At 46.5% G+C, this 21,625-nt stretch overlaps 1 protein-coding gene across 1 annotated transcript in view; it reads right to left on the bottom strand.

The window, feature by feature from the left end:
• Positions 1-21,625, bottom strand: part of MID2 (midline 2) — a 349,455-nt gene that overhangs the window by 43,459 nt on the left and 284,371 nt on the right. Inside the window, exon 7 of the mRNA XM_082263055.1 lies at positions 314-475. Within this exon, the coding sequence (XP_082119181.1) occupies positions 314-475 (162 nt within the window). The remainder of the gene's footprint in view (positions 1-313; positions 476-21,625) is intronic.

Below are 21,625 nucleotides of genomic sequence, written 5' to 3'. Positions count from 1 at the left end.
CCAAAATACACCACTGCCCTGAGCATAAAGCCAGCTCTATAAGGACATAGTTTGACCGTTTGGTGTGAAGTAACTCAAGGAGCTGCAAGGAGCCCATAGTTTTGGAATCAGAGGTCAAAAACCTCATGTGATGCTCAGGGATCCTCAAAACTTTGGGCAAATAGTGTATGTCCTGGAAAAAAAATACTTTATAAAACTGTTTAGGTGTGCATTAGGTTAATGTTAAGTAAAATTGATCTGAACTTCCAGACATTAATGTTTCCCGATCACGAGGGGGGTGGAAGAATGAATAAGTAAAGCCTCATGTACTCACTGTTAGTCTTGAGTCTTGCCGGATCGCTATGTCGGCTCCCTGCCTGGTTGATGGCTTTGACTAAAAAGATGTAACGAGTTCCACTCTGAAGCCCGTGCACAGTGTAATGGTTCTGCTTGATATTGGGCACAATCATCCAACTGTCCATGGAGCTATAAAGACCTGCAGAAGGGGACAGAGACAGTGGGATGAATAAAATATTTTCAGGATAACTGAAAATGATATGAATTCAATCTGTACTCCAAACAGCTTAATATTCACATGAAATACATTATATTGTCAAAAGTATTGGGACGCCTGCCTTTACACACACATGAACTTTAATGCATCCCAGTCTTAGTCCGTAAGGTTCAATATTGAGTTGACCCACCAGATATAACCGCTTATACTCTTCTGGGAAGGCTGTCCACAAGGTTTAGGAGTGTGTCTATGGGAATGTTTGACCATTCTTCCAGAAGTGCATTTGTGAGGTCAGGCACTGATGTGGATGAGAAGGCCTGGCTTGCAATCTACGCTCTTAATTCCTCCTAAAGGTGTTCTATTGGGTTGAGGTCAGGACTCTGTGCAAGCCAGTCAAGTTCCCCCACCCCAAACTCACTCACCCAATGTCTGCCTCAATGGGGAAGTGTCATTTTAGAGAGAAAAGGGGGGGGGGGGGCGCAGACTGCATGGGCACTGTGATGGAGGAGGCTATGATTGCAAGGGGCACTGTAATATAAAGGGGAATTGTACTCATTACAGTGCAGTCTCCTTTATATCACAATGCCCCCTTTACATCACAGCCCCCTTACAGAGCATTCCCCTTTACATTACAGACCCCCCCCCCCTTACAGTACAATGCCCCCCTTTTCATTATAGTGTCCCCTTTACATCACAGTGCCCCCCTTACAAAGCAGTCTCCTTTACATCACAGCCCCCCCCCTTACAGTACAGTGCCCCCTTACAAAGCAGCCCCCTTTACAGTACAGTGACCCTTTTACAAAACAGTCCCCTTTACATCACAGCCCACCTTTACATTACATTGTCCCCTTTACATCACAGCCCACCTTTACATTACAGTGCCCCCTTTACATCACAGCCCACCTTTACATTACAGTGCCCCCTTTACATCACAGCCCACCTTTACATTACAGTGCCCCCTTTACATCACATCCCACCTTTACATTACATTGTCCCCTTTACATCACAGCCCACCTTTACATTACATTGTCCCCTTTACATCACAGCCCACCTTTACATTACAGTGCCCCCTTTACATCACAGCCCACCTTTACATTACAGTGTCCCCTTTACATCACAGCCCCCCTTACAAAGCAGCCCACTTTACAGTACAGTGCCCCTCTTACAAAACAGTCCCCTTTACATTACAGTGCCCCCCTTACAAAGCAGTCCCTTTTACATTACAGTGCCCCCTTTACAAAGCAGCCCCCCCCCCCCACATTACAGTGCTCTTTTTACAGAGCATTCCCCACTACATTAACCTAAAGGGGCACTGTGATGTAAAGGGGACTACATTGTATAGGGGCACTGTAATGTAAAAGGGGGCTGTGAAGGGGAACTGAAGACACTGATATAAAGGGGGGACTGTGCTGTAAAGGGGGGCTGAGGACAGATTCCATGAATAGGGCCCCCCCCTCCTCTGAAAATTGGCTGCTGTGAAACCAGTGCCTGGTGCCAAAAGGGTTTTGGACCGCTGTTGTAGAGGACCCAGGAGACGGACACACTCCTGGAAGTGTCAGTTTTAACTGCAGACTTCAGAGGAACATTTCCATGAGGTTGGCAGTGCGAGGAGTAGAAAAGATAAATTATGTACGTCATTCTTTTAGAGATACGGCAATTTTTGCATACCGACAAGATAACCCTAAAATTGATAAGTATTTTTTTTTTTTTTTATCTATACCTTTTAATCTTGCACCTCTGACATTGATGACATTGCAGTGCCACTGATTGGACCGTGGCCAGAATACACGAGCTACGACAAGGTCCAATTTATTGTCTCTTTCACTCTCTGCAGGGAAAATTGCCTTACATCGCACAGCTGCTTAAGCTGAATTGCAGTTCCAGTTTTCATGGGGGGGGTTTAACGTAATACTAAACACACACCGTTTAATTTACATTGCCCTCTTTCTGTATATGGATGGTAATAATAAAAAAAAAAAAAAAATCTAAAAATCAAATCGATATCCAGCTGTCACATGACCCAGCTCTCTCCCAGCCCATCTGCAGGGAAACATAAGGAGGAGAGAGTGCCTAGTCCTCTGCTGCCGGTCACATGTTCAAAATAAATAAAAACAACAGCCTTTGGAATACAGAGTAAAAATGAAAGGGTCTATAATTGTTATCATAGGTGTGTTTTATATGATAGAGCCAAAATATCAACCAAAAACCCAGAAACAACACATGATGCCAATGTTCTAAATTGAGCTGACCGTCCCTGGAGGTTACCCCTGCGTCCACCCAGAAAAAAAAAAAACGCCAAAAAGGAGAGAGGGGGGACAGTACTTACCCTTCCATGGTGCAGGTAACGCTCCAGACAGAATCCTCGCCACACCGAAGTAGGGGAGCTGTCAGCCAAGGGACTGCTGCGACTCAAGCCCGGTCATATGAGTTTAAGTCCCGGGCCAACCTCTGTCCGTGAGGCTATGTCGCAGCAGACCTGTCGTGTAGCTGCAGTCTGCATGGATGGACTGGAGGGACCACTGGATCTAGATAATCCAACCAGTCACCCAGTCCGGCAGTTGATTGTAGATCTCCCAAGAGAAAAAACAAATAAAGATGTAAGGAAGGAAAAAAATATTTCTAGGACCAGAGATCCCAGCTGGGAGTCTAGATCCTTACTCCTGACTAGACAGATTAAAACTGATTATCTAGAGCAGAGAGGGGGGTTATATACCAAGCGGAGGACGGCCCATGGGCGTAGCCAGGTGTTTTTTTGTTCTGCCTGGTCCTACTCCTGGAGGAGGCAATATAACCTAGTAGTTAGGATTTACGGAGCACTGTGTCTGTCAATAAATGAAAGAGATAACATTGATTATCTCATTACAAGGGCATTTGAAGGAGGGTGGGATTTACTATGCAGCAGGTGAACATGTTGTCCCCTGAAGTTGGTGTTGAAAGCAGAAAAAATGGACAAGTGTAGGGAGTTGAGCAACTTTGACAAGGGATACATTGTAATGGCTAGGCAACTGGATCAGAGCAACTCTGAAACTGCAGCTTTTGTGGGATGTTCCCAGTCTGCAGTGGTCAGGACGCACCAAAAGTGGTCCAAAGAAGGAAAACTAGCCAACCAGTGACAGGGTCATTGACAGCCAAGGCTCACTGATGGATTTGGGGACCTTGTAGTCCAATCCAATAGAGGAGCTACTGGAGCTCAAATTGCTGAAAATGTTATTGCTGGCTCAGATAGAAAGGTGTCAGAACACACAGTGCATTGCAGTTTGTTGTGTATGGGACTGCGTATCAACAGACTGGTTAGGATGCCCATGCTGACTAGTGATTGACCGATATCGTATTTTCATTTCCGATACCGATATTTTGGTCACCACGTATCGGCCGATATTTTCGGACATTTAAAAAAAAAAATTATATTTTTTTAATTGACAGGTACTCTTGTGGAGGGATCTGGGGGTAAAAGACCCCAAACCCCTCCTCTGCACTTAAAAGAATTCAAAACGCCAAGTTTGGCTGTTTTGAATGCTGTAATTTTTTTTTAATCTGGCGCCGAGTACCCGGAAGTGATGTCATGACATCACGTCCCGGTTTTTGCATGGAGACCCGATCAGAGCCCAATTCGGCTTTGATCGGGTCTTCGGCGGCCGTGCAGGCTGGTTGCCCAGGTCTCCCAGTGGGACAGGAGACCTGGGCGAGCCGCGGAAGGCGACGGGAGGGGGATGTCCCCTCCCGCTCCTTGTAATGATGCCTCTAGCTGCAGGCATTGCTTCGGTACAAGCACTTTCCCGAAATATCGGTAATCTCTGGGGCCAACTCCGATATATCGGGGAAAGTGCATATCGGCCCTCGATATATCGGCTTTGCCGATAATCGGTCGATCCCTAATGCTGACCCATGTCCACAGCCACAAGCGTCTACAATCAGCACGTGAGCATCGGAACTGAACCACAGAGCAATGGAAGAAGATGGCCTGGCCTGATGGATTCTAGAACAGTTTGAGGCACACAATAGTGAGCTTGAGGTGTTAACTTGGCCTCCAGATCTATATCCAATATAGCATCTGTGGGATGTGCTGGAAAACAAGTCCCATCCATGGAGGCCCCAACTTACAGGACTTAAAGGATCTACTGATGTCTTAGTGCCAGATACGATAGCATACCTTCAGAGGTCTGAATCCAGGCCTCAATGGGTTATGGTAGGTGGTCATAATGTTATGACTGATCTATGTCTAATGTGGGGTCATAAAAGAAACTACATAACCATGGTTGGGCCTATACAAACGCCAGTGGCCATGTGGTCTACAATATTTGCATTGCCTGCTGGTTCATAAAGATTAGAAGTTGCTAACTTTTTGCCCATTTAACTTTTCCTTTCAAGGATATGATGCTGGCCTATGGCCAAATACCACAAACAAATCCTGGATGGAAGAGTTTGGTTGGTATAAAGGAGCCAGGTTTACCTGAACACTGTGGGTAACTGTTATGTCCATCGCTGCATATGTAATTATATCTATGGCACTGATTCTGCATAATTAAACAGAATGTTCAGCAACTCAGGTGCTAATTTATGTGTGTTCAACCAACAAATAAGGTCCACACATTTACAAATTATTTCTGAAGCCGCAGCTGGGTTCTTTGTATCTGGAAACATCTGCGAGTGACACATTGTTGTATGGGGTTTTTTTTTTTTCAGAGCAGCACAGCATACAATAATTGCCAGTTCAATACTGCTACCGTTTTCTGGATCATCTAAGATTAATGCAGTCAGAACTTTTCACCTTAACACCTACGTATCAGATATGCAATAAAATCAATGAGCAGTTACTGGAATTTTCCAAGAGATCCAAAACCTAAAGTACAACTATACCCTAAAGAGAAACATTTACTATTTATCCTTAATAATCTAATACTAAGTCAGATTTTAGTTTCAACAGAACATCTGCACTTTGTAATTGAGGATAAGGCTTAAGTCAGGGTTTCATTTTTCCACTAGGGGATTATCTCCACACTCCTTTCCTACACATACTGCCTGCTGTCATACCCTCCATACTCATCTTCTGTAATATCCCCTACATTGCTCCCCTATATATACTACCCACTGTCATACCCTTCACACTCCTGTCCTGTACATACTGCCCACTACCATACCCCTTACATACTGCCCCCGTTATACCCTCCACACTCCTCTCCTGTACATACTGCCCCTGATATACCCTCCACACTCCTCTCCTGTACATACTGCCCCCGATATACCCTCCACACTCCTGTCCTGTACATACTGCCCACTGCCATACCCCTTACATACTGCCCCCGTTATACCCTCCACACTCCTCTCCTGTACATACTGCCCACTGTCATACCCTCCGCACTTCTCTCCTGTACATACTGCCCCTGATATACCCTCCACACTCCTCTCCTGTACATACTGCCCACTGTCATACCCTCGGCACTTCTCTCTCGTACATATTGTCTTGTGTCATACCCTCCACACTCCTCTCCTGTACATACTGCCCCCGATATACCCTCCTCTCCTTTACATACTGCCCCAGTCATACTCTCCACACTCCTCTCCTGTACATACTGCTCCAGTCTTACCCTCCACACTCCTCTCCTGTACATACTGCTCCAGTCTTACTCTCCACACTCCTCTCCTGTACATACTGCCCACTGTCATACCCTCCGCACTTCTCTCTCGTACATATTGTCTTGTGTCATACCCTCCACACTCCTCTCCTGTACATACTGCCCCCGATATACCCTCCACACTCCTCTCCTTTACATACTGCCCCAGTCATACCCTCCACACTCCTCTCCTGTACATACTGCTCCAGTCTTACCGTCCACACTCCTCTCCTGTACATACTGCCCACTGTCATATCCACTTTACTCCTCTCCTGTAAATTGCCCACTGTCATACCCTCCACACTCCTCTCCTGTACATACTACCCACTGTCATACCCTCTGCTGTACATGTTGCCCACTGTCATACCCTCTGCATTCCTCTCCTGTACATACTGCCCACTGTCATACCCTCCACACTCCCCTCCTGTATATACCGCCCACTGTCATACCCTCCACACTCCTCTCCTGTATATACCGCCCACTGTCATACCCTCCGCACTCCCCTCCTGTATATACCGCCCACTGTCATACCCTCCACACTCCTCTCCTGTATATACCGCCCACTGTCATACCCTCCGCACTCCCCTCCTGTATATACCGCCCACTGTCATACCCTCAGAATTCCTCTCCTGCACATACTGCTCACTGTCATACCCTCCGCACTAGAAAAGGCACTCATTGCCTAGAAGAAGGTAAGAAGAAAGCAAGAAAAAAAGGAGCTTTGCTTTTCCAGTAGGAGGAGGGGTGGAATATTACAAAAATGTGATTTTCTAAGTAGTTTAGAATAGGGATCGACTGAATATTGGCAAGGCCGATATATCGAGGGCCGATATTGACTTTTGCCGATATATCTGTATCTGCCCCGGACCTAGCCAATATTGCCGATATTCCAAATATTGCTCATGTAAGGGTAAAATGATGTCACACAGCATAGTTCCGTTTACAAATGTTATTAAATATGCCACTCACATATGTACAAATTAAAGATATAAGCATTTCCACATTAGCAGATCTGCTGGCAAATCAGTATCTCTCACCCACTTGCCGTAAGTGATACCCGGGTGATACAGCTCCTTTCGGCATCCACTCAATACCGCTCCGTCTCTCACCCGCTCCATCTCCCACCCACCCGATACCGCTCTGTCTCTCACCCGCTCCATCTCCCACCCACCCGATACCGATCCGTCTCTCACCCACTTGCCGTAAGTGACACCTGGGTGATACTGCTCCATCCGGCATACGATCTCAGAGGTCCACGATCTGATCGGGTCTCCATGTAAAAACCCAGAAGTGATGTCATTAAATCACTTCCCGGGTACTGGCGCCAGATTAAAAAAAATGACAGCATTCAAAACAGCCAAACTTGGCGTTTTAAGTGCAGAGGAGGGGTTTGAGGTCTTTTACTTTCTTGTGGAGGGACCCCCAGATCCCTCCACAAGAGTACCTGTCAAGTGATAAAAATAAATTTTTTTTTAAAAGTACGAAAATATCGGCCGATACCGATATGCAATGGCCAAAATATCGGTGTCGGCAACGGAAAACCGATATCAGTCGATAGTCACTAGTTTAGAACTAAGAATGCCATGCCGTATGCTTGAACTAAAAGTAGGTGCACCAGTCATGTTTCTGAGAAATCTGAATTCTCCTAAACAGAGTGATAGTTAACTACTACAAATGCTGCAATTTCGACATGTACTGTTTGCATCTATGCTCCGAGAAAAATATCATTGGCATACAGTATTCCTTTCTGGAATTCCATTATATCCTACAGACTGCTTAGGTTGCAGTTCCTGCTGAAATCACGTCTTATAGCTGATATGAAGTTGGAAATCCAGAAAAAAAAATATGTATTATTTACCAAAACAACTACACCAAACATATAGTTTATACTGCAATCCTTTAGTTTCCATTAAATAAAATAGTATGCATATTGTACATCATATTCTCACTGGGGCTGTTCAAATAACAGGCAGACGTTGGCTATAGCATATGTATGTCATGGAACTGCCAATTCAATCCCATTACTGTAGATCATATAAAATGAATGTAATCATTTATGAGATATCTGGATTATTTAAAGGTTTGTGCAATATTTATTGCTTAGGGCCCTTGGCACTGTTAACATTAGAGATTCATATGACTATATACGTTCATACAGAGTGAGTTGAAAGTGTGGAACCAATCAAAGACCTTTTACTCTGGGTTTACACTATTCCATTGTGGTAATGAGCAATAAAACATGCACTTTGTGCAGTTCCAAATTAGAATGGCATCCCAAACCAGAGTAGGCAAAAAAACAAATTCTTTGGTTGTCCAGCATGAATTGCAAGTTGGAGATCTCCCGGAAGTGGCTCAGTGATGTTGAGTTTAGGAGATTATGGTGGATATTCCAGAATCTTTCACTTCTTTCTGCTGCAGTAATTAATGTGTTTATTTGGCCTTATGTTTCGGATCATTTTCATGTTGGAAAGCCCAAGCCTTTAGTTTCTGTAAATGCTTCGGCTGTCTATCATTACCTGCATGTTTAAGATCTCTTCCATGTGGCCACTCCAGATGGGTAACATTTTTAATCAGTTCATGCATTAGCTCTTCCCACAGATTTTTTCGCAAGTTAAGCCTCGTACACACGCAATGATTATCGGCTGACCGATCGGTCGACTTTTGTCCAGTGTTGTTGTGTTGGTTGAAATGTGCTCTAGACTGCACACGAATTTTCTCGGCCAACAACAACCAACATCAGAAGTGATATCATGTGATGGTTTACTTTCCGTGTTCTTTTTCTTCTCTGAGCATGCCCAGTCTTGCTCATCTGATTTTTGTCTGCCGAAATCTGTACTGGCTGATGGAAAATCGGCCGTTCTGTTGACGGCCAACAAAAATTTTATAGCATGCACACCAGATTTTGTTCGGCTGAAAAGTTGGTTGTCGGAAGCATCATACTAACAAGCTGAAAATCGGCCGATCGGACGTTGGCTGAAAATTCACGGCCAACTATCGTTGCGTGTGTACGAGGCATTAGTATTGAGAATCATATTGACCCGTATCCACAGCCTTTTGACCTTAAGGCAGGGGTGTCAAACTCAATTTCATTGAAGGCCACATCAGCAATATTGTTGCCTTCAAAAGGGACGGTTGTATCTTTAAGACTAGATGTCCAGAGCAAATCCCCATGGTCAGAAGTCAAGAGTTCCCCCACCCTTCCTTGTACCACAGTGCCACCCCCCTTACCATGTGTTGCCGTTGAAAGAAGCTGGGGTTGGAGCTGGGAAGCTGAAAGTGCAGGCCTGGAGGAGGACCAGAGGAGGGCAGGAGTCAGCTGCTGGAATCTGCCAAATGCTGAGACCAGGGGAGGCAGAAACAAGATGTTGCTGCAACTGCAGAGAGAGGCACAGAATCTGTAGGAGAAGTCCTGTCCTCCTCTCTTATGCTGACATCTCTTATGCTGACTGCAGAGATGTGATGGGGGGGGGGGGGGGGGAAGAGATGACCCCTTTCCACGGCTGCAGGAGAGGTACGAGGGACACATGAAATGGCTTGGAGGGCTGTATTAGGCTCGCGGGCCTTGTGTTTGACACATGTGCCTTAGGGCATGTCCACCAAATATGTTTCATGTCTCCCAGCTCTAAACAACCTCGAAAATAGAGAGATAAGCGGAGAGACAACATGAAATCCTAGCGGAGCAGAATATCACGAGACATAACTTTAAAGTTCTCCAGAGCCAGCATGTTAAGTGAAGTTTTTTACAGTGCGGCCCACATTTTGTTCCAGGTTTCCGTGGGTAGGGTGGTGATGCCAAAGTCGCTTTTTCAACACGAGCAGTACGTCAGAGGTTAGGTATGAACATTACCCATAATGAAAGAATATAGTAAGGATATTAGACTGTGTGTCATCGAATTCGATCGATACTAAGACTTGAACGCAGTTAAGGATAAGAGTTAAGCAGAGATCTTAGTCGGAGATTCTACAAGGTGGCGGATCTGCAGATAGCAGAACCTCTCAGAATCAGGCAAACCATAAGACACCCAGAGTTGCTGGAAAGAGTAAATCCCTAATCTTGCCAGGCAGGAGTGCACTGTTGTAAATCCACGAGTGCTCCGAGACCAATGGAAGGGATCATTTTCATGTTGAAGGTTCAAGTGAGCCCCACATGCAGCTTTCAGGCTGATCAATGCAAATTTCCATGTAATACTTTCTAATAATATGCTACATTTATCTTGGAATAAATCTCTATGCTTCAAAGTAAGGATGACGTGTTTGTCTTCATAGACCTTGTTGATACCTCTCCAAACACAGCATTTTTATGAATATGACCATAAACTTCAGATTTAGTCTTCTCTCGCCATAGGATTACATTCCACAAGTTTTTAGGTTTTCGAAGTGCTGTTTGGTATATTATAAGTTGGTATTTATGTTGTATTGGTAAAGCAAAATTGGCTAACATTTAGCAAATTCTGCCACAAGTTTTCTAAACGCAACTGTCATACAGCTCAGCTCAATCCTTCTTTCTCCTCATGCATCACTGTTATATCAGTATGGATTTCATACCACTTCCTCAAACTCAATATTTCCATAACGGAGCACATAAAATTTCCTTCCTTCCCCTGATTTTTCCATCAAGATCATTAGCACAACTATCAGCACCCCAGCATGTGCGAAGAAGTTATGTGCAATCCTGGACCTCTCCTTTCAGTCCTGAATCCAATCACTGTCCAGGGTTCTTTCACACCTGTCTGTTTTTTTGGCGGATCTGAACGGTCCCCCCATGCATCCCTATGGGGCATTGGATGTCAGCCGAGACATGTCCGCTGACATCTGATCCGATCCGTCAAATCTGGATGGATGGAAACCCTATTTTCCATCCATCGGATCAGATGAGAACGGACCGAAGGTCCGTTCCCATCCGATTCCCCCATAGAGAAGAATGGGGAACTGACAGCTGTGTCTCCACACACAGAGCGTAGAACAGCTGTCATCCTCCTGCTCAGCAGGGGATCAGCAGATCGATCCCCTGCTGAGAAAACCGGAGTCTGTCCGAAGGACGGAGTGTGTGAAAGGGCCCTTAATCTCCGTAAGGTTGGGTTCACATTAGCTGCGGCCGCGGCTCACAGCAGGGGATCCGGTGCGTCCCTGTTCTCCGTTTTTGGTGCAAATAGGGTCCGAATTGTAGCCTGAATTTTTACCTGAAACGGACCAGAAGACACACAGGACCCTTTTCCAGTGCGGACTGCGGCCTCCCCGAAACACTCTCCTGTCATCCAATTCGTATAAGTATGAACCCAGCCTAACACTTTTCCAAAGCTCGCCCCTTCTCAACAAGCAATCCCACAGAATTACTAATTCACTTCCTTCTTGTCTCTTGCCTTGGCTATTGCAAATCCCTCTTTGTTGGCCTACCTTTACACAGGCTAGGCTTTTCAAGTCCATCATGACTGATCCACCTTACCACCCGTTGTGTGTCCACCACCCCTCTCTGCCAGTCCATCCACTAGCTTCATTGAGAGCCACATCAGCATTATAATTGCCCTCAAAGGGCTGGTTGTATCTGTAATACTAGATGTCCAGAGTATCCCAACCCCCTTACATCAGATGTCAAGTGTCCCCACCCTCCCTTACATCAAAGTTCACCCGCTTACTCTGTGTTGCTGCTGGGGTGAAGCTGGGGGCAGAGCTAGGAAGCAGAAAGTGCAAGGCCTGGAGGAGGCCCAAAGTGCAAGGCCTGGAGGGGGCCCAAAGTGCAAGGCCTGGAGGGGGCCCAAAGTGCAAGGCCTGGAGGGGGCCCAAAGTGCAAGGCCTGGAGGGGGCCCAAAGTGCAAGGCCTGGAGGGGGCCCAAAGTGCAAGGCCTGGAGGGGGCCCAAAGTGCAAGGCCTGGAGGAGGCCCAAAGTGCAAGGCCTGGAGGGGGCCCAAAGTGCAAGGCCTGGAGGGGGCCCAAAGTGCAAGGCCTGGAGGGGGCCCAAAGTGCAAGGCCTGGAGGGGGCCCAAAGTGCGAGGCCTGGAGGGGGCCCAAAGTGCGAGGCCTGGAGGGGGCCCAAAGTGCGAGGCCTGGAGGGGGCCCAAAGTGCGAGGCCTGGAGGGGGCCCAAAGTGTGAGGCCTGGAGGCCAGGAGCTCTACTGCAGCTTTAGGAGAGGTGTGAGGGCCACATAAAATGGCCTGGAGGGCCGAGTTTAGCCCGCAGGCCTTGTGTTTGACACATGTGCTTTAGACTGTAAGCTCTCAGGAGCAGGGGCCTCTTGTACTGAGTTGTATTCCAACTGTACCGGTGAAGTTCTGTGCAAACTGTTGGTGCAATATATTAATCTTGCATAGTAATAATATCCAATAACAAAGAGGCATGGCGATGCATTGCTAACAGCCTAGAGAGGTAAGGAGTACACACGAGAGGCATGTGAATTAATGAAAACAAACTTCAAGTATATTGTATAGATTTTTTCCTCATACAATCGTTGGTTTAGCAGCCATAATTGGATCCCTTGGTAAAATGTATTATTAAATAATTATATATACAACACACAATGCCTTTCCGATAAGATTTAATACCAAATCTAAGCTCAAGTGAGCTACTATGAGAAAATCTTGATTAAATAAACACAAACTCCCACTTACCAAGGGATTTCATGAAATACATTGAGCTCCTATGCAATGCAAACCATCTAAAAAAAATATTAAAGGAATTTGTTATAGTGAGACTTTTTCAATAAAACTGATTTACATGATGCTAAAAAAAAAAAAAAAAAAAAAGTTTAAATTATTTTGGATTTGAGAACTTGACACTTTCTTTTTTCTTTGTGAAAAATAAAATGTTAGCACCTAGTGAATCTGGCATCGAGTCACTAATTCTGATTCCAAACTTATCATATTAATGAGAACGTATTACATAGTCACAAAGTGCGACGCCGAATGAAGTGCAAATTTTATTATCCATTATTGATAGCCCTGCCAGCATATTATAATACATATTGCACTCACTATATTACCAAAAGTATTGGGACGCCTGCCTTTACACTAGGGATTGACCGATATCAGTTTTTCGTTGCCGATACCAATATTTTGGCCATTTAAAGTTTTGCAAAATAAACACAATTTTCAACACAAATCTGTTATTGAACATGTTTGTTTGGTGGGTGGCTGGCTGGCACCCTGTGTGGTGGCTGGCTAGCTTGTACAGGCAGGGCCTGTGGCTGGTACAGGACTGTTGGTGTGTGGGTGGCACCAGGCAGCTGTGGGTGGCGGTATGTATGTGGCGGCTGTGTGCACAATGTGTGCACTGTACACTCACTGTCCCGAGACTCCAGACGAGGCTTAAGGATGGCGGTCTAAGAAGGCAGAAGCTATCCCAGTGCGCGGAGGCACGTGGCGCAACTTACGGAATGACGTCACGTCAATATCAGCTATATCGGTGACCTCCGGGGCCGATTCTGATATATTGGGGAAAGTGCATATCGGCCCTCGATACATCGGCCGATCCCTGCTTTACACACACATGAACTTTAATGGCATCCCAGTCTTAGTCTGTAAGAAAACAAATTGGCCTAAAATGATGAAAAAATTAGATTTTTACATTTTTTTTTTTTTGGGAATGTTATATAGCAGAATGTGAAATATATTGTGTTTTTTTTTGTTTTATTCAGAATTGTTGCTCTTTTTTTGTTTATAGTGCAAAAGGTAAAAATTGCACAGGTGATCAAATTCCACCAAAAGAAATCTCTATTTGTGGGGAAAAAAGGACGTCAATTTTATTTAGGTACAGCGTCACACGACCGCGCAATTTTCCGTTAAAGTTACGCAGTGCTGAATCACAAAAAATGGCCTGGTCATTAAGGGGGGCAAATTCTTCCGGTCCAGAAGTGGTTAATGGCATCCCAGTCTTAGTCTGTAGGGTTCAATATTGAGTTGGCCCACCCTTTGCAGCTATAACAGCTTCAACTCTTCTGGGAAGGCTGTCCACAAGGTTTAGGAGTGTGTCTATGGGAATGTTTGACCATTCTTCCAGAAGTGCATTTGTGAGGTCAGGCACTGATGTTGGATGAGAAGGCCTGGCTCGCAGTCTCCACTGTAATTTATTCCAAAGATGTTCTATCGGGTTGAGGTCAGGACTCAAGCTCCTCCACCCCAAACTCACTCATCCATGTCTTTATAGACCTTGCTTTGTGCACTGGTGCGCAGTCATGTTGGAACAGGAAGGGGCCACCCCCAAACTGTTCCTACAAAGTTGGGAGCATGAAATTGTCCAAAATGTCTTGGTAAGCTGACGCCTTAAGAGTTCCCTTCACTGGAACTAAGGGGCCAAGCCCAACCCCTGAAAAATAACCCCACACCATAATCCCCCCTCCACCAAATGATTTAGACCAGTGCACAAAGCAAGGTCCATAAAGACATGGACAAGCAAGTTTGCGGTGGAGGAGCTTGACTGGCCTGCACAGAGTCCTGACCTCAACCTGATAGAACACCTTAGGGATTAATTAGAGCGGAGACTACGAGCCAGGCCTTCATGTCCACCATCACTGCCTGACCTCACAAAAGCTTCTGGAAGAATGGTGAAACATTCCCATAGACACACTCCTAAACCTTGTGGTCAGCCTTCCCAGAAGAGTTGAAGCTGATATAGATGCAAAGGGTGGGCCAACTCAATATTGAACCCTACGGACTAAGACTGGGATGCCATTAAAGTTCATGTGCGTGTAAAGGCAGGCGTCCCAATACTTTTGGTAATATATTGTATTATAATTAAAGGGCATCAGCTCTAAAAAAAGGACTCTGACTTATCATTTCAAATTTATTTTTAGACTCAAAATCACATTTAGAAGGTGTGAACACATTTTGTATTGTCGATTTGTGATTTTCAACATCTATCCCCTCGTATCAGTTGGTGAATTTATGAAGCGCTAAAAAATAATTAAAGGAAAAATGAGGGTTTCCTCTTTTTAGCTTCATCGCCTGTGAGCTGCCAATACATAGAAATCTTTCCAGCCCTCTGAGAAGCGCATCTTTCTCTGAAAGTGATTGGAAGCCGAGGATTTTTATTTTTTTTAACCACTTCAATGCCAGGCACTTTCACCCCCTTCCTGCCCAGGCCAATTTTCAGCTTTCAGCGCTGTCGCACTTTGACTGACAACTGCGGGGTCATGCAACACTGCACACATATGACATTTTTATCATTTTGTTCACACGAGTAGAGCTTTCTTTTGGTGGTATTTAACCCATTCAGGACCAGAAGTATTTCCCCCCTTAATGACCAGGCCATTTTTTGCGATTCGACACTGCGTTACATTAACTGACAATTGCGCAGTCGTGCGACGCTGTACCCAAATAAAATTGATGTCCTTTTTTTCCCCGACAAATAGAACTTTCTTTTGGTGGTATTTGATCACCTGTGCGATTTTTTGTTTTTTTGCACTATAAACAAAAAAAGAGCGACAATTCTGAAATAAAAAAACAATATTTTTCACATTCTGCTTTATAATATTCCCAAAAAAAAAAAATTTAAAAATCAAATCTTTTCATCATTTTAGGGCAATTTGTATTCTGCTACATATTTTTGGAAAAAAAAAATCCTAATAAACGTATTTTGATTGTTCTGTGCAAATGTTATCGCATCTATAAACTTGGGGCGGCGATTAGCGATTTTTAGTGGGACTGTGACATTGCGGCGGACAGATCGGACCCCTGACTGACATTTTTGACACTTTTGGGGGTACCAGTGACATTACTACAGTAATCAGTACTATAAATATACACTGTTACTGTAATAATGACACTGGCAGGGAAGTGGTTAACTCAGGGGCAATCAAAGGGTTAAGTGTGAGCCTAGGGGGTGTTTTCTAACTGTGAGGGGGATGGACTTGTGGAATAAACACAGAGACCTGTGACCCTAAATAGAAGGATCACAGGCGCTTTGTGTTCAATCCAGAGAGAATGATGGTCTCCTGTGGTTACAACAGCAGACCACCCTTCTCTCTTCACAGAGAGCGATTGCGGGTGCCCGGCGGCAATGTGTCCCTAGGGAGTGCTTTCTAGCTGTGGGGGGGGGGGGGGGGCTTGTGAAATCAACACAGAGTCCTAAATAAGAGGATCACAGGAGCTCTGTATTGATTCCCGAGAGAACGATCTGCTGTGTTTACAACAGCAAACCGCCCTTCTCTCTCTCAGGAGGGGGGAGCGATTGTGGGTACTCGGTGGCAATTGTGGCCTCTGGCTCAGTGCATCAGCATCCCCCCCCCCCCTAAGCGTGTGACTGATGTAGGGCCACGTCAAGATCGCACAGGAGGGGCAGCCTGCCAAAGTAAATGTGCGTCAGGCGGTCTGGAAGCTGTTAAAGACATGAATGAGAAAATTTGGGGTGGAGGTGGAGAAACTAGACTGGCCTGCCAGGAAGGGAGTGATTGTGGGTGCCTAGTGAGTGCTTTCTAACTGTGTGTGGGAGGATTTACTTACTGGATGAACATAGATACCTGTGTTCCTAAATAGGAGGAACACAGAATTCCTGTGTTCATCACTGACAGAACAGCAGTCTGCCATGTTAACATCGGTAGATTGCCATTCTGTCTACATGGGGAGTGATCGCGGGTGCCTAGGGAGTGCTTTCTAACTGTGTGGGGGAGGATTTACTTACTGGATGAACACAGAGATCTGTGTTCCTAAATAGGAGGATTCCTGTCTTCATCACTGACAGAACGGCGGTCTGCCATGTTAACATCGGTAGATTGCCATTCTGTCTACATAGGGAGCGATCGTGGGTGCCTAGGGAGTGCTTTCTAACTGTGTGTGGGAGGATTTACTTACTGGATGAACACAGAGATCTGTGTTCCTAAATAGGAGGATTCCTGAGTTCATCACTGAAAGAACAAACGGTCTGCCATGTTAACATCGGTAGACCGCAGTTCTGTCTACATGGGGAGCGATCATTGGTGCCCAGTGGACATCAAGTCCGCCGGACAAATTGATTTTTTGTAAGATCTTACCGTAAAATCCTTTTCTCTTAAGCTCATTGACAGACGCAGTCCTCCTTGATTCATATCAACTCGGGTTATACTGCCCTCTACAGGAGTAGGACTAGACAGGAAAGAAAACGTTCTGGCCACACCTTAGGGGCAGTCCCAGAGGGTATATCCTCTCTCTCTGCTACAGTAAGTCAGTTATGTCACAAAGCAGTGTTTAGAGAATTTAACCCAACCCAACTCAAAAACAGAGGGGCGGGTACTGCGTCTGTCAATGAGCTTAAGAGAAAAGGATTTTACGGTAAGATCTTACAAAAATCCATTTTTCTCTGTCGCTCATTGACAGACGCAGTCCTCCTTGATTCATATCAACTCGGGACGTCCCAAAGGAGTGCCACAAATGAGGGGTGGGATAAAATATCAAAATCCAATCTAGAAGGCCCAACCAGTGCCAACTAGAAGTCTTAAAGGCTCATCAATCAAAAGATGAGACTCAACTGAAATTCCAATGGAAAAAAACCCTCGAAGTAGACCACCGGTCTCCTCAAATTGCGGCCTGCAAATCTTGCGGCCAAAAGAGGCATCCGACGATGCCATCACATCAACTTTATAAAATTTTGTAAAGGTATGTACCGACGACCAGGTAGCCGCCTTGCAAACCTGGACCACTGACGCCTGATGGCGGTAGGCCCAGGAAGTACTGAGCGCTCAAGTGGAGTGCGCCTTAACAGGGAACGGAGGATTCCGACCCTTGATAGAATAAGCCTGTACCACCGTCTGTCTAATCCATTTGGAGATAGTCGCGGCAGATGCAGGCAACCCCTTTCTGGGGCCATCCGTGATCACAAAAAGTAAATCCGTCTTACGGAACGATTCCGTAGTCTTCAGGTATACCCTGATTGCCCGAACTACATCCAAGGAATGCAACGCATGTTCCTGATGATGATTGGGCTTAGGACACAAGGAAGGTAGTACAATATCTTCATTCAGATGAAAATCTGAAACCACCTTAGGAAGAAAGGATGGCTTCGGATGAAGAACTACCTTATCCCTATGAACCACTAGATATGGGGAATGGCATGATAATGCAGCCAGTTCTGACACCCTGCGTGCAGAAGTGATGGCCACCAAGAAGGCCACCTTCTGGGATAATGTAAGCAAGGGAATCTCCCTGATATTTTCAAAGGGAGGTTTCTGCAGAACCGACAAAACCAAATTAAGATCCCAGGGCGGTAAGGGCGCGCGCACTGGCGGAGCCAAGTGTGGCACCCCCTGGATGAAATTCCGCACCAAGGAATGAGTAGCCAGCGGCTTCTGAAAGGAGATTGCTAACGCTGAAAACCTGACCCTTGATAGTGCTCAAGGATAGTTTCTGCTCAACCCCCTTTTGCAGAAAAGCCAAAATTCGGGTCACCAAATAGGTACGTGGGGGAAATCCCAAAGATTCACACCACGCAATATAAGTCTTCCATGTGCGATAATAGACTTTGCTGGAAGTCGCTTTCCTTGCTTTAATTAGAGTAGGAATAACTGAAGCTGACAATCCTCTGTCCTTCAGTACCTGGGTCTCAATGGCCAGGCCGTTAAAACCAGCGACTGTAAAGCACGATGGAAGATCGGTCCTTGAGACCGCAGATCCTCCCTGAGAGGAAGTCTCCAAGGAGCGTCCGCGACTAGCCGGCCCAAGTCGGCGTACCCGGCTTGACGAGGCCAGTCCGGAATTTCCAGGATAACTGGAGTTCCCTCCACCTCTATCCTGCGGAGAAATCTCAGCAGTAACTTGAGAGGGGGGAAGACATATAGTAGCTGATACTGCCCCTACGGGGCGTCCGCTAGAGGATCGCGGGCGCGAGTTACCAACCTCCGCGCCTTCCTGTTGAGCCGATATGCCAACAGATCCACCTTCGGGATGCCCTAATGAACACACAGATGGTGAAATCCTTGGTGATCGACCTAAGTCCTCACCATGACATTGTCTGACTGGATCCGAACCGGGCTGCCCTAGAGCTGCTTGGTCCAGGCAATCAGACAAAGTCTGATCGCTCTCGGTTCCCACACATTTATCAGAAACTTGATTCCTATCGGAAGTGATGACTTCTCCTGGCTGAGCATTAGAGACCGAAGTCACCGGACCAGAGACTCCTTGGTCCGCTCGCTCAACCGGATCCGATTCCTGGAGGGAACTGAGAATGATCTTTGGAAAAGGTAAAGAAAACGTTCTGCTCAAGGAACGGGAACTACCGCTCCTTGTAGCATATAAATGTTGGAAGGGAAGAATCGCACCGGTAGAAGTGATCGGCACTCGATCTTGTATCCTGATCGTATGATCTCCTGAACCCCTTAGTCCGGGATTCAGGAAAGTCCTGGATCTGAACACCGGTGAAGACGTCCCCCCACCCCTGAGCTGGGTGGGGGCGCACCTTCAGGCTGTATTAGCCTTATCTTCAGGTTTGGCTGAGTCGGCCTTTTGTTTATCCGACCAGCGCCTTTTGAAACCTCCTGAAGGGGCTTTGCCCTTCACGCTCGCCCCCAGCGGAGCGAACAAACCTTTTATGAGCGGAAAAGAAAGGTCCTCGCCTGTTACGAGGTCCTTTAGCTTTAGCAGTCTGCGGCAAAAAAGTGCTCTTGCCCCCAGTGACATCCTTTATGATCTCATCTAGGGTGGCCCCAAACAGGCGATCCCCCTGAAAAGGGAGATTCGCCAAAGCTTTCTTGGAGCCTTGATCCGCCGACCAACACTTTAACCTCAGCACACGTCTGAGTACTACTGCTGACATTGATGCATGCGCTAACAAGGGAGTGGCATCCAGGGCTGCGTCACAGACCAACTGTAGTCCTTGTATAATTTGCTCCATCAAATCAGACGCTGCCTGGGGGATACTTCTCCCCTTTAAGTCATGGCGTAACAATTTTGCCCATTCTGTCAATGTTTGTGAAACTAAACCAATGGCAACCACTGGTCTAAAGGTTGACCCTATCAGGGAAAAAACAGTGCGAGATTCCGCTTCCACTTTTCGATCCACCGAATCCTTAAAGGACGGAGCGTCCTCCAACGGGATAACCGTGGCTTTATTTAGTCTGGAAATCGGTGGATCCACCACTGGTGGTACCGTCCATTTTTTAATGAGGGATTCCTCAAACGGATAGCGTCTAGCAATGCGTTTGGAGATAGTAAGGATTCGTTTCGGATGATCCCATTCCTCTTTAATCTTATTACCAAAACATTTGGGTAAGGGAAAAACCTTCGCTGTCTTGGTAGGCTTACTAGTACCAAAGGGAATTTCCATCTCGGTTACCTCTGCTGGTGTAACCTCAAGTCTCAAGGTTTCCCTGACAGACACAACTAGTGCGTCCACCAATGCTTCTTCTTGTGCTATGGCGGAGGTAGAACCGTCCTCCTCACTATCTGAGGGAACATTACCTGAGACAACAGCCCCTGCAGAGGGACCTGCAGCTGCAATGACCATCTCAGAATTTGAATCTGAAGTATCAGATGAAATAGGGGTAGGCGGGGGTCGCTTTCTTGGCCCCCGTCCCTGAGAGGCCATCTCCACCCGGGATACCAAAGACTCCAAAACTGCTGATAATGCATCAATACTCTGTGAGGCACTGGAGGGTCCTGCGGCCACCTCGAGGGGATCAGGTGGGGATACATGTGTGGCAGGGTCCATGATTATACAAGACACTTGCCAGAAAAAATTAATTGCAATCAAAAAATAAAACTTTTTTTTTCTTTAGTCCCCCAGCGCAGCAGCGCCCCTCAGTGTTACCTGCTTTAGGACCCCTACAGAGAGAGAGAGAGAGACCCCAAGGCTCACCACCTGATGCTCAGAAGTTTCTATACAACCTGCTTCCAGCACTGTCTGTTACAGACAGGAAGTCTTTGGCTTGCTTTCCCGGGTAAAGGAGGCGGCTCCGCCCCTTTACACGCCTTCCGGCGCCTCCCAATTGCTCCTCGAGGCGTTTGGTCACCTCAAACATGGCCGCCCCCATGCTAGAGACACGAGGCTACGCCAAAATGGCGGCCCGTGCGATCTGCGGGAAAATGGCGGCGGCCTGTGGAGGATAGCAGCGGCTCTCAAGGTAGCAGCGGCCTGCGGGAGGTGTGCGCTCGGCCTGTGCGGCCTGCGGGAGTGTGCGCGCGGCCTGCGGGAGGTAGTCCTTGGCCTGTGCGGCCTGCGGGAGTGTGCGTTCGGCCTGTGGGAGGTAGTCCTCGGCCTGTGCGGCCTGCGGGAGGCTGTGCGGCCTGTGGAGGTGACCGGCTTTATGGAAGGATGGCGACCTGCGGATGCGGTAATCCAGGCATAGGCATCGGCCTGTATACACATTATGTCAGGTAAGATACCTCTATACCTTAATAGTAATGCCTTTTAGCAGTCTGCCACTGACTTCAGTCATCTCCCTTATAGTGTCATATAGTGACTATAGATAGTCAGCTCCCAAACCAAGCTCTTAAGAGGGGGATCAATGACACCTGCTAGGATCACGTCCATCCATCCCAGAGAGGGGCCCGCGTCCACCAACAAACGCGACAGGGGGAGAGGGGGAACATTTTACTTACCATACCGGAACCAGGCGGGCGCCAA

Source organism: Pelophylax lessonae, assembly GCF_965119305.1.
Source record: "Pelophylax lessonae genome assembly, chromosome: 7".
Taxonomy (NCBI): Eukaryota; Metazoa; Chordata; class Amphibia; order Anura; family Ranidae; genus Pelophylax; species Pelophylax lessonae.
The sequence above is the reverse complement of the archived record's forward strand: the minus strand, read 5'-3'. Positions and strand labels throughout refer to the sequence as shown.